The sequence below is a fragment of the Onychomys torridus genome, chromosome 18, assembly GCF_903995425.1.
Source record: "Onychomys torridus chromosome 18, mOncTor1.1, whole genome shotgun sequence".
Lineage (NCBI taxonomy): Eukaryota > Metazoa > Chordata > Mammalia > Rodentia > Cricetidae > Onychomys > Onychomys torridus.
This window is the reverse complement of record NC_050460.1, coordinates 10,689,634-10,702,831: the sequence shown is the minus strand read 5'-3', so window position 1 is coordinate 10,702,831 and position 13,198 is coordinate 10,689,634. Positions and strand designations below refer to the sequence as shown.

At 42.8% G+C, this 13,198-nt stretch overlaps 1 protein-coding gene across 4 annotated transcripts in view; it reads right to left on the bottom strand.

Annotated features, from left to right (window-relative positions):
- Slc25a27 (solute carrier family 25 member 27) overlaps positions 1-13,198 on the bottom strand; it is a 28,380-nt gene that overhangs the window by 12,487 nt on the left and 2,695 nt on the right. For 2 of the 4 annotated variants that reach the window (XM_036167287.1, XM_036167284.1), the window contains exons 2-5: positions 12,683-12,874; positions 10,564-10,648; positions 6,508-6,630; positions 2,115-2,227 (exon numbers count right to left, since the gene is read on the bottom strand). In XM_036167287.1, coding sequence (XP_036023180.1) covers positions 2,115-2,227; positions 6,508-6,630; positions 10,564-10,648; positions 12,683-12,874 — 513 coding nt within the window. The remainder of the gene's footprint in view (positions 1-2,114; positions 2,228-6,507; positions 6,631-10,563; positions 10,649-12,682; positions 12,875-13,198) is intronic. The other 2 variants (XM_036167285.1, XM_036167286.1) reach the window with 2 other exon arrangements.

Here is a 13,198-nt window from a genome sequence, read left to right as displayed (position 1 = left end):
GGCAGGCAGAGAGAATATATAGAAGGAGAAATCTGGAAGAAAGAGATCAAAGAAGAGCCAGGGAAGGAGAAGGACATCAGGGGCCAGCTACACAGCCAGCCACAGAGTAGGAATGAAAGGAAGATATACGGAAGTAAGAAAAGGAAAAAGCCCAGAGGTAAAAGGTAGACAGGATAATTTAAAGTTACAAAAAGCTGTCAAGAAATAAGCCAAGCTAAGGCTGGGCATTTATAATTAAGAATAAACTTCCATGTATGATTTATTTGGGAGCTGGATGGCAGCCCCCCCCCCCCCAAGGAGCAAAAATAACCAATAACACTCAAGTCTGGCCAGTGTGACACAGTCTCCTTCTGCTGCCTGTGGATCAAGATGTAGAACTCTCAGCTCCTCCTCCAGCACCATGTCTGCCTGCACGGTGCCACATTTCCCACCATGACAATAATGGACTAAATCTCTGACACTGTAAACCAGTCCCAATTAAATGTTTTCCTTTACAAGAATTGCTATGGTCAGGATGTCTCTTCACAGCAACAGAAGCCTAACTAAGATGGTTACTAGGGTACTGAAGGAGCAGGTACTGTGGTTGGGGGGCTGGCTTAGGTTGATTTTGGAAGACAGAAATAGTTGGTAACTCTGACAGTGACATCCCAAGGCCCTCTGTGCATATACGCATGAAATGATTGTCCCCAGAGATGAAAACCTAGGGTGACAGGAACACATTTTTCATTTCTGTGCCCCATGTTCTCTATACCTAATAAAGCAGACAAGCTGCTTCTTTACTGTACACTGTTGCTTCTAATCTTTCCCATACCCTAATTCTTAAGACATCAAGTTCATTTTGGTAAACAAACATGGCTGGCACACCAGTACCCATGGTGTAGAGACATCCACCATATATGGAGAGCACTGCCAATCTCAGGCCTGTCTGTCTGGTGGTGGAATGGCCATTGTCCTCCTGATGTTATGAAATGCTATTTCCATGTATGTTTATGTTCTAGATTTTGAAGTCATAAAATTAGGCATACACATTTAAAATAATACATCATTTTAAAGGTATCTGTTAACATATAGTTTTAAAATGTTTCCTCTCTTATATTTTCTCTAATAATATAAGTGTAGCTTCACTAGTAATATATTACCATATTAATAGCATTTCCTAAATAAGAATATTTGTCTGATCTGTCTTAAAATTTTTTTTGGCCAGGTGGTGGTGGCACACGCCTTTAATCCCAGCACTTGGGAGGCAAAGCCAGCTGGATCTCTGTGAGTCCAAAGCCAGCCTGGTCTACAGAGTGAGATACAGGACATGCACCAAAACTACACAGAGAAACCCTGTCTTGAAAAACAAAACAAAGCCATTTTTTTTTTTTTTTTTAACACAGGGTCTTTATTTTATGACTCAGGCTGGCCTTGAACTCACAACCCTCCTGGCTCAACCTTCCAAAAAAAAGTCTTTTGCAGCTTTCTTGATATATAATCGACTAATCTAAATTATATAGTTAAGGTATTTAACAAAAAATTAGTTCTTAAAAGTGAGAGGCGAGGGGTAGAGTTAATTGTGGGAGGAATGCTCCCATTTCCAGGCTGCACACCATGCTATTCAGGAACAATTCCAAAGGAACAGGGGCAGAGCTGCAGGGAGAGACCTGGATGTCTGGGCAGAGTGACTGCCAGGCAGTATACACATCAGTTTCATCTCAGGGGACAGTCTGGACCACGGCAGGAGACCTTAGATAGCTTGGTCTTTTGGGCTTATGGGAACACTTTTTCTGTCTTTGGTCCTTTCTGTACGTCACTGAATGAGGTAAAAACGCTCTAGGCTAAACGTTCAGTTACCATCACTGATTCTTTTTTTTTTTCTTTTTTTTTTGGATTTTCGAGACAGGGTTTCTCTGTAGCTTTGGAGCCTGTCCTGGACTAGCTCTGTAGACCAGGCTGGCCTCGAACTCACAGAGATCCACCTGCCTCTGCCTTCTGAGTGCTGGGATTACAGGTGTGTGCCACCACCACCCGGCTGATTCTTGTTATTGAAAAGTACAGCAATGCCTTCCACACCCCGATGTTGGCACTCAGAACTCGGTGATTATGGTTTAGAGATTCAGGAAGCTCGTTACCTCCCATGTTGACAAGTGCAGCTCGTTGAATGTTGGGTACCCAGCCTGCCCACAGCCCGCGTATTCCTCCTTCAGCTAGGATTTTTGCAAACGCATGATGGACTCCACGAAATCTAAGGAAAATAACAAAGAAATGTTAGTCTCTGTACTCTTGTGTTTGGAAGGTGGATGTGTAAATTTCACCTGCAGCTGATACGGTTGGAACACAAGCAAAGGAATGATGTGTGGTGAACAATGCCTTGGGGAACTGGGAGAGAGGCTCCAGGACAAAGGCAGAGGCTTTGCCTTCGACCTCAAGTGCATTCTGTCCCTGGACTGTTCGTGGACATGATTCTGTGCCTCCTGTGTTAAACATCTGCATTCAATTCATGAGACATGTTTACTCTTGTTGGATGTCAGAACACAGCTGGTGAAAGGGTACGCTGAGTGCTGTCCTCAGTGTACCCCGATTCTGGATCTGGCCTTTGGCCTTGATCTCATGCTTTACCAGATATAATCTATAGTATGTGCCAGGCAATTGTGTTTAAATTGTCTGTCCTGAGAAAGTTCTGGGAAAGGGCAGCTCTGTTAACATTTAGTATGTGCTTTCTGACATGTACTTACATGTTTTTCTGAACTCAAACAACCTTCCTTGGACCACTGTTTTCTCTGTGACACTCATATATAAAAGTATACTAAACTGAAGGAAGGTTGTCTGCAGCATTAGACTGTACTCTGCTCCATTTTTTAAGGTCTCCAAATCCTAGATCTCACAGACAGATACAGATCTGCATAGGTTGGCGAAAGTCAATAGATGCAATCAGGAATGAAATATTTATTCAGAGTAATTAGAAATTAAAAGATTATGAAACTCTGATTTCTAGATAAACTGAATAACTTGTTGAAAGGCCAATCTTTGATTCAAACATTTCCCTTTTTAAAAATGATTTGTTATTTTATGTGTATGAGTGGTTTGCCTGCATGCATATAAGTGCCACATGCTTGGATCCTAGGAAAGCCGGAACTGAGCACTGGATTCTCGTGGAACTGGAGCTACAGGTGGTTGTGAGCCACCATGTGGGTGCTGGGAACTGAACCCGGGACTGCTCCAAGAGAAGCCAGTGCTCTTAAATGCTGAACCATAGCCCAACATTTCCCTTTTGTCTCCATTCTTTTTCTTTTCTAGTTTTGAGTCTTGTTACTTCACACAGGCTGGCTTCAAACTTGTAACTCTCTTGCCTCAACCTCCTGTGTACTTGGAGTGCAGGCATGTACCTCTCTATACCCAACATGATTTAAACATTTTTAGTGGGCAACATTACAAATTCTATCACCTGTCATAATTTTCTCTTCTTAGCCTAGTAAAATGATCAAGATACCACTGTTTGGGATTTTTATATCGCCAATTCCTACATTAATTACAGGAAGAAGCAATAGTCATTAGCCTTCCTTTTACTGGTGATACAGGGGCTGTGTGTGTGTGTGTGTGTGTGTGTGTGTGTGTGTGTGTGTGTGTGTTCATAATATATCTATCTATACATACAGATATTTAAAAAATGCTAAAAAGCCACCCACTTGGGTCTGGGGGTATAGCTCAGTGGTAGATCACTTCCCAATCTGCCCAAGGCCGTGGGCTTGGCCCTTAGCATCATAAATCAAAACAAAGAAACCCAAACCCAGCAAAGTCTGACTCTCCCACACTCTTTTATCATCTTGGATTAGAAAAGATGGTTCAGCGCTTAAGAGCACCGGCTGCTCTTCCAGAGGACCTGGGTTTAATTTCTAGCATCCACATGGCAGCTCACACAACGGTCTGTAACTCCAGAGTCAGGAGATCCAGTACCCTCTTCTGGCTTCCTCCATATGTGGTACACAGACGTACATGCAGGCAAAACACCCATACACATGACATAATACTAATAAAAAAATTTAAAAACTTTTAGGTCAAAAACTAGAATTTTTAATTCTAAAAATTAAAGAATGTCATCTTCGTGGAAATTCTATCCCATCCCCGGTCTTCTCTCACTTTTGTCTCCAGGTGAAAACGGCTGCTGAACTTGAGACTGTCTGCCAGCGTCTGTACAGAAGAAACACCCAGGCTTGTGCAGTCCAAGTGGCTCTCGAGAGGAAGTCCCTGCTTCTCATTTGCTAGCTATGTGGCTCTAATGTAGGCAGTGCAGTCTCTGAACCTCACCCGGGGACAATGTGACATGCATCATCATTCCTGTGATCCTGTGATTTGTCCAGGTGGGAACCCATGCTCCCAGGACTGATGTGCGTCTTTTTCTCTTCTTCCTTTTTCTTTTTTCTTTCCTTTTTTTCTTTCTTTCTTTCTTTCTTTCTTTCTTTCTTTCTTTCTTTCTTTCTTCCTTCCTTCCTTCCTTCCTTCCTTCCTTCCTTCCTTTCTTTCTCTCTTCCTTCCTTTCTTTCTTCCTTCTTTCTTTTCCTTCTTTCTCTTCCTTTCTTTTCTTGTTTCTTTAACAATATATCAAGTATAGTCAACCAAAAATTCCCGACATTAGAGACAAAGGAAAGAAAGCCACCCACCCATCCAAGAACAGAGACAACTGGAGCCCAGATGCACACGTATCCTCCTGGGTTCCTGTAGCACGTTTTCAGAGATTAGAAGCTATTAGAAAAGCAACAGGACAGGCCCTGGGACCATGTAACCCCCTTGCTAAGTCAGGGTGTCGTCTTTTGGCCTGCTGTGGAGCCCTCCACACCCACCTGGGCTGCAGTAGGGCAGGCTAGAGAGGGCAGTGTTCACTCAGGAAACACCAGCCCTCCTCACTAAGGACACACCAGCCCTCCTCACTCAGGAAACACCAGCCCTCCTCACTCAGGAAACACCAGCCCTCCTCACTAAGGACACACCAGCCCTCCTCACTCAGGAAACACCAGCCCTCCTCACTAAGGACACACCAGCCCTCCTCACTCAGGACACACCAGCCCTCCTCACTAAGGACACACCAGCCCTCCTCACTCAGGACACACCAGCCCCTCCTCCACTTAAGGACACACCCAGCCCTCCCTCACTCAGGAAACACCAGCCCTCCTCACTAAGGACACACCAGCCCTCCTCACTAAGGAAACACCAGCCCTCACTCACTAAGACACACCAGCCCTCCTCACTAAGGACACACCAGCCCTCCCCACTAAGGACACACCAGCCCTCCTCACTCAGGAAACACCACCCTCCTCACTAGGACACACCAGCCCTCCTCACTCAGGAAACACCAGCCCTCCTCCTAAGGACACACCAGCCTCCTCACTCAGGAAACACCAGCCCTCCTCACTCAGGACACACCAGCCCTCCTCACTAAGGACACACCAGCCCTCCTCACTCAGGAAACACCAGCCCTCCTCACTCAGGACACACCAGCCCTCCTCACTAAGGAAACACCAGCCCTCCTCACTAAGGACACACCAGCCCTCCTCACTAAGGACACACCAGCCCTCCTCACTCAGGAAACACCAGCCCTCCTCACTCAGGAAACACCAGCCCTCCTCACTCAAGTCCAGCTCAGATGCAGTCAGTGTTCCCCAGAGCAGAGCTCCTCAGACTGGGCTCAGATCTCCAGCACTTTTCGCTTTCCTAGGAGGGTCTTGCTGTCTGTCAGAGCTCCCCTTCCCCAGGAGAAACAGGCTACAAGAAATTAGCAACACTGACCTTTCTGCATTCTTTCCAAGAGGAAAATCAAGATTTTTTTTTTTTTTTGAGACAATAGTGTTAATCAGGAATCCCCTTTAAAAAATAAAGACACAAGGCAGGGCCGTTTGGGAGGCAGAGGGAGGTGAGTTCAAGGCCAGCCTGGTCTACAAAGCCAGTTTCAGAACAGCCAGGGCTAGACAGAGAAACCCTGTCTTGAAAAACCAAAAAACACAAAAAGACAGAGACTGTGTAGTAAGTGATTTTTAGGATGCCAGCTCACAGTGATAGTGTTAGGGCTCATACCAGGGAACATGATCAGATTCTCATTCTCCCTGTCTCTCTCTCTCTCTCTCTCCTTTTGAAACACAATATCACCTGTAGACCAGGCTAGCATTGAGTTCACTGTGTCCTCAGCAATTCTGCCTCAGCCTCCCATGCGCTGAGATTACCCAAAAACGACAGTGCCTGGCTGTCTACATTCTTTACATCAACTTGGAACAGGGGACCAGTCTAACTGCCTTCTAGTAGGAGGAGGCGCAAAGAGTTATAAACACACAGCCCATCTGATGCAGAGCACACACACATCACTGTGTACAAGGAAGGCCTGGGATAGCACGTCTCTTCACAGATGCAACTGGAAAGAGCCAGTGCTAATCCCTTTAGTAGACATTAGATAACAAAAGTGACCACACTAGACAAATGTCCAAGACTCGGGTGACTGAAAAGGGGGAGGGAAAAGTAACCATGCCTTGAGTGACTCACCTCAAGGGCTTCCCTTCCAGCCTCCGTTTCCCTTCCATTTGCATCTGGACTTTCACCAGGTCAGTGGGGTTGGCTAGAAACTGCCCAATGACACCAGCCATCATCCCTCCAATGACCGATTTCCTAATCGCAAAGGGAGACAGTTGGTTGGCTGTTTTAAGTCACCACCCAGGTCACAGATTGAATGAGGGAACCACACTGAACTTGCACAGGCCCTGGGTAGAAGGTTAAAGATATAGTAAAGAACAGACACACAAGGAGAGAGAAGGGACAGCCTGACTGTTTGCTGGTGGGCAGGTCCAGGGCTCAAAAGGCGCTAAAGGGAATATAATCTGAAATCCTTCCACCTGAGTCCAAAGGAGAGAAAAATAGCTTCAATGGTACGGATACCTGAACTGATCATGTCCCTGGCATCTGACTGCAGGGTAAGAAAACAGCAGGGAGGCAGTCAGCCTCAGAGGCAAAGGTAGGGACTGAGCTGGTTTTCCAAGCGATGGGTTTGACAGCATTCCTCTCTGAAGAAACCTGTGGACCCAAACTCCTCTACTCTCAGCCAACAGTGAGCAGGACTCAGCCACAACAACTATAGTGTTGCACCCCCAGATCACACATCAGAAGCTTTAATAGGTAGTGCACATCATAAAAGGCTCTGCTGTTTTACATTTTCACAACACTGTAAAGGGAGTTTAAATTAATCTCCCCGTTTATTAGTGATGTTACTTTTTTTTAAACATAATAAACATTTATACTTCTTTTGAGAATCGGGTCTCTCAATGCCCTTTTCTTATTATTTTTTTTTCTGAGTGCTATCTATAGGTTTCTTTTTTCTTTTTTTAATGGTGCACATGTGTATTATTTATGGTGAACTATTTAAAAAATATTTTTCTTTACTCTCTGTCTCTGTCTCTCTCTCTCTGTGAGTGTGTGAGTGTGTGTGTGTGTGTGTGTGTGTGTGTGTGTGTGTGTGGTGCCTGAGGAGACTAGAAGGCAGCTTCGGATCCCTTGGAGTTGGGATTAGAGGTGGTTATAGGGGTGTTGAGAATTGAACTCTGGTCCTCTAGAAGAGCAGAAGTGTTCTTAACTACTGAGTATCTCTCCAGCCCCTGTAAACTACTCTTTATATTTCTGTTATAAATAAAAAAAAAAAACAAAACTTTTTTTTTTTTTTTTGAGACAAGTTTTATCTGTGTAACACTCCTGGCTGTCCTGGAACTTACTTTGTAGATGAGGCTGGCCTCGAACTCACAGAGATCCACCTGCCTCTGCCTTCCCTTGCCTGGCTATAAATTTTAAATTTCAAAGCAACCAGCACTTGTGCATTATCTCATCCAAAGGCAGGCATCGCTTCTGCAGCGGAGAAGACTGCAGGCGGGAGAGGTGAGGCAGTTTATCCACGTTACTCATCAAGGGGGCAAAGACGGGGTTATGGGATTCAAGCTCCTCTCTGACTTCAAAGCCCAGAGCTTTCCAACAGCAAGAATACAGACAGCTGTGCTGAACGGCGGCCATAGGAATTCTGAGTGTACAAAGCTACTATGGTTCTTAAAAAACTTTTTGAGTGTGTGTGTGTGTGTGTGTGTGTAAGAGAGAGAGAGAGAAAGAGACAGAAACAGAGAGACAGAGGGACAGAGAAACAGAGAGACAGAGTCAGAAAGACAGAGATAGACAGAGACAGAGAGACACAGAGAGAAAAAGATGAGAGATGGAGAGACAGAGACAGAGACAGAGACAGAGTAACAGAAGACAGCTTGTGGGAGTAATTTCTCTTTCTAGCATTTAGGTCCCCAAGATTAACTCAGGTTATCAGGCTTGGCAGCAAGTGTCTTGGTCTACCAAGCCATCTCATTGGCTGCTACTATGGTTCTTAATAAGCAATGACATGGTGGAAATGAGTCTTTGGCATTAACAAAATGAAAGAATGTAGTATTAAACTTGAGTCACAGAGACAGCCTGGAAGTTGAGCTTCAACTCTATCCACATTGATTTGGATCTCAGCCTGGAAGTGTAGTCAAGGCTACAGGGATGCCCAAACACACCAGGTATACAGAGAAAAGAGAGCAAAACTCCTCAACATTCAGGGATAAACACGTATCCTCTCAGCATGGGGCTCTTCCCATGAAACACCAATGACTGTGGTTCCGCCCTCAGTCATAGCTTGCAGAAGGAAAGATAAAAGAGAGCCAAAGAGATGCTCAAAAGGTCAAAGAGCACAGTGTCCAGGAAGTGAGTGACTCAAAAGCACCCAGGACAATGAGGATTTGGTTTAAAGTACATGAAATGCATTCATCGCTCTTACATCTTGGGAATGGAGTACACTAGTGTATGGGTTCAAGTCCCACAACTGTTAATGCTCTTTTCCAAACGTCTACATTTACAACCTAAAAACAAAAGAAAGAAAAAACATATAAAAATGAAAAAAAAGAGAAAGGATAATAGAAAAAATTAAGCGACAACCTAAACTTCAGGGAATGAGAAGCTTTGAATGTAAAGCCATTTGCTAAACACACTTTGGCAGAGCTGACAAATGGTGTATCTTCATTACAGCGTCTTCCTTCCGGTATGAAAAGGGTCCAAGCAAGACAAAACAAGTTCCTGCAGGAAGCCTGCTGTCCTTGATATGACTGAAATCTAGTCCCAGGTATTTCTGCTTTAAGGACTTTCACATAATTCCTAAGGGGCAAGGGCTATGTTAGCCCACTGTCTGAAAACAAGAGCAAGCCATCCGGTGTAGAAGGCAGTAGACCTTGCTGTTAGCCTGTACTCAGTAGAATTGATACAAAAAATGGGAATCATGGTTTACTTCCTGGACACAGGCTTTAAAAACTGGACCACACAAAAACTTCTAATAATACAAAAGCCAGACCCTGAAAAAAACAGAAACAAAACATGCATTAATCACAGGTTAGCCCACCTCTAGAGAGAGATGTTAGTTTGTTTATTCTTGGGTGACATTTTCTGAGAGCATATTTTTTCATTCAGAAAATTAATTTTGGGATTAATGGTATCTAAATAAAAGGCACATGGGCAAATGCATCAAGATGTAAAGGGTTTAAAGGACTTTATCAGATGTGCCTTGAATTTAACCAAAGCATTTCTGAAAGTGAGACTGGTGTCTTATGATTATAATTCCAAAAATACATGATAATGCAATGATTTAATGTGTTAGTTTAGATTCATTAAAACAGACTAGCTATAATAAAAGTCATGTGCTGGCTAGTCTTTATCAACTTGGCACAAGCTATAGTTATTTGAGAAGAGGGATTCTCAATGGCTCATAAGGCAAGTCTGTGGGGGCATTTTCTTGATTAATAGCTGGTGTTCTGGGAGGGCCCATCCCACTGTGGGCAGTGCCACCCTGGGCAGTTGGTTCTGAGTTATATAAGGAAGTCTGCTGAGCATGCCATGGGGAGCGAGCCAGTAAGCAGCATTCCTCTGCAGTCTCTGCTTCAGTTCCTGCCTCCATGGTCCTGCTTTGAGGTCCTGTTCTGACCACCCTCTGTGATGAACTGTTCCCTGGAATGGTAAGTGAAATAAACCCTTTCCTCCCCAAGTTACTTCTAGTTATGGTGTTTTATCACAACAATAAAAGCTAACTAATGAAAAAGGATGGCCCAGTAGACGATGCTCCAATAGGATTCTTTATTATCATTATTATTATTATTATTATTATTATTATTATTATTATTTGTTTTTGAGACAGGGTTGGATGTAACAGAGGTTGGCCTCCACCTTTCTATCTTCCTGCCTCCATCTCCCAAGGGTGGGAGTAATGGACATGTACCCTCATTCCAACCTTTGCATTCACTATGATTAAAATATTAGATAAATATGAATAATTCACATATGTATTTCTGTATACAATATGTACGGAAGTCTCACATATTTGGATTTCTATTATTTATTAAGTCTGTTACTAAAAGCAATTTTAGTACAAATGTATAAATGTACAATTTTAGTACAAAATTATACAAATGTATAATTTTACATTTGGTAAATATAACCAAAAAGCATTCAAGTTTTGGGGTCACAACATATTGTTTTCAAAACTAGACTTACCAGAGGGGATAATGCTTATCCTCACTTTTGCCAAACACAACCTCCCGGAGATGTTCATAGGTGACCATCCGACCTCCTGAATACACTGCATAAAACAGACGATGGAGACACAAATTCAGTCTCGGATCTAATGAATGAGAGGAACTTGTGACCTGGCCTCTTTAGTCTTCCAGAGGAGGAATTCTGACTCCTTCTCTGATCTCTAGAGTAAAGTCTCCCTTCTCTACCTGGCTATCCTTCTCCGTCTTCTAGGACTTGGCTCACTCTGTTTTTCAGAAAGTTGCTCTTTGACCTTCCTCTCAGCATCCTGGGACAACATTGCATGTTCTAACACAGCAGCTATCAAGTTCATTAGCGATTAATTCCTTCTTATTTTTCCCTCAGGGCTTCTCCAGGTGGGTTCTTGGTGTTGGTTATTTATTTATTTATTTATTTATTTATTTATTTATTTATTTACAGACATTAATTCACCAAACTTGAGTCCATTTATTGACTGACACACAACTTCCTTTAAGCTCAAGGTTTTAAGGGTTTCTGAGTTCTAGAACTTGAAGGAAGGCTAAGAAAGAAGAGCTACATCTGCCTTCTTGTTCTAATTTTGACCATCTTGAGCACCACCACAGAAAGGGGAAGCAAAACAAAATGAAAAGAAACCCTACAAAGTAGCTCTGTGTGTTGATTTTAACTCAAACACACAAGTAGGGAGCTTGGTGTACAAAGGATATTCTCTTTGAATAAACACATGTAACCGCCCTGGAGGATTCATTACCAGTCTTCCCTTTCAGGTTTTAGGCTCAGGAGAAAGATCTTAAGTGAAGAACAATGTAGTGGCTAACACAATGAAAAAGGCAAAGCATGGACCAATAATGGGGTCCAAAAGAGAAATAGTCTAAAAGGTGGAAAATGGCATCCTTAAAATCAGTATACCATGCCCATACAAGAGATTTTCCTGATAGTTTAGGAAGTTTGACTTGGTATTTAATAAAAAATAAGTACAAATTATAAAATAGTGTAAGTTTCTGTGCAAAATTCTGACTTTTGTAAAAAAAAAATCCTATGCTAACCTATTCATGTGAAGAATAGACTATTAACAACAATAATTAAAACTGATGCTTTCTGGGCCAAGGAAACAGCAGGAAGGTAGAGGCGCAAAAGGCCACACTATGTCAATGTCTCTTTGGGGCCAACTTCATGGTCTTCTGGCTACAAGCTGAAAGGTCAGTGACATCCTTTCCTGTGACTGGTGCCTTGGAAGCAGGGTTAGAAAGGTCTTCTCTGAGACATTTTCCACAAATAACCCACAGAAGTAGCCTGGGGACAGAGGCAAAGGCAAGTTCACCTGTGCTCCATCTACCCTAGTCCCACAACTAGATGTGGCCAGGCTCCTTGCTCTGTCAGATCAGCCTAGTTGGTTTCTGTTGTACAGGGCAAAGAGTAATACATTTCAATTGTCAAAGAACATGAAAGTTCATTTAGAACTTTGAATTTAAAAACCTACTTCAGTTTTTACTGTACTTAAGTTTTCTGAAGTAAGGGAAAATGATGTAAATTATTCATGTTTCTCTGTCTTATACCATTAAAGAACTTACAGGGAAAAATATTCAAACAGATAGCCAAGTAGAAACAATTATAACTCCCTTTATATCAAGATTTTTTTAAGTGATAACACTTGTTTAATTATCCTAAAGTGATTTATAGATATGGTGGTCGTTTAGGGTTTATTTTCCATGTATATGTGTGTGTGGGTGGTTGGTGTGTAGATATGCTCACATGTGTGGGTACGCTCATATGTGTGCACACAGAGAGGTCTGAAGCTGACATCAGATGTCTTCCTCTAGACCTTCCACTTTATTTACTGCTCACTACTTCCAGCTAGCCTAGCTAGCCAGCCTGACCCAAAGATCTCCTATACAACTTACTTCCATATGCCATTCTCAAAACTCAGGGCACTAACTCCTTAACAACAACTGGAGATATTTTCTTCTACTGAATTATTGTATCAGTGGGAAAACAAAACAAAACAAAACAATATCCTCACTGGATTTTGGATACAGCTGAAGAGAAAAGCAAAGAATACAGAACTCATAACAAACTTACCAGTTAGAATCAAGATAAATACCTACGTGTCTGTAAATGGCGGGCGTCACTCCTTGCCACAACTTTAGAAAGCCTTCCTCCTGGACAATTCCTAGGGCCGTGCGCACCATGCCCCTATAAGGGGCAGATCCTGTTGCACCATTTCCCAACCTAGCAAGGGCAGCTTCTCCTTGCATCTGGAGTCGGGTTTTTGTGAGATCGAGGGGAAAGGTTGCTAATGAAATAGGAAAAAAGCAAACGAAGGGAGGAAAACCCAAAACATTCAGACAAACAAACGAAACCTCTAAAATCATAGGATTAATGTTCTCCCATGGCTTGGAGATTCTGAAGTATGAGAATATAGTAGAATCAGCCAGGGAATCTGTGAAAGACACACACCTCCTATCCCACTCCCACACATTCTGAATTAGTAGATGGATGATTTAGAAAGTAGAGTCTCATGCCTTCTCAAATCTAAGACTCAGTGTTCTAGAGCATCCCCAGATTTTTTTTTTAAAAAAAGGAAAACCGAAATAATCCTACAAAAGTAGGACAGCCC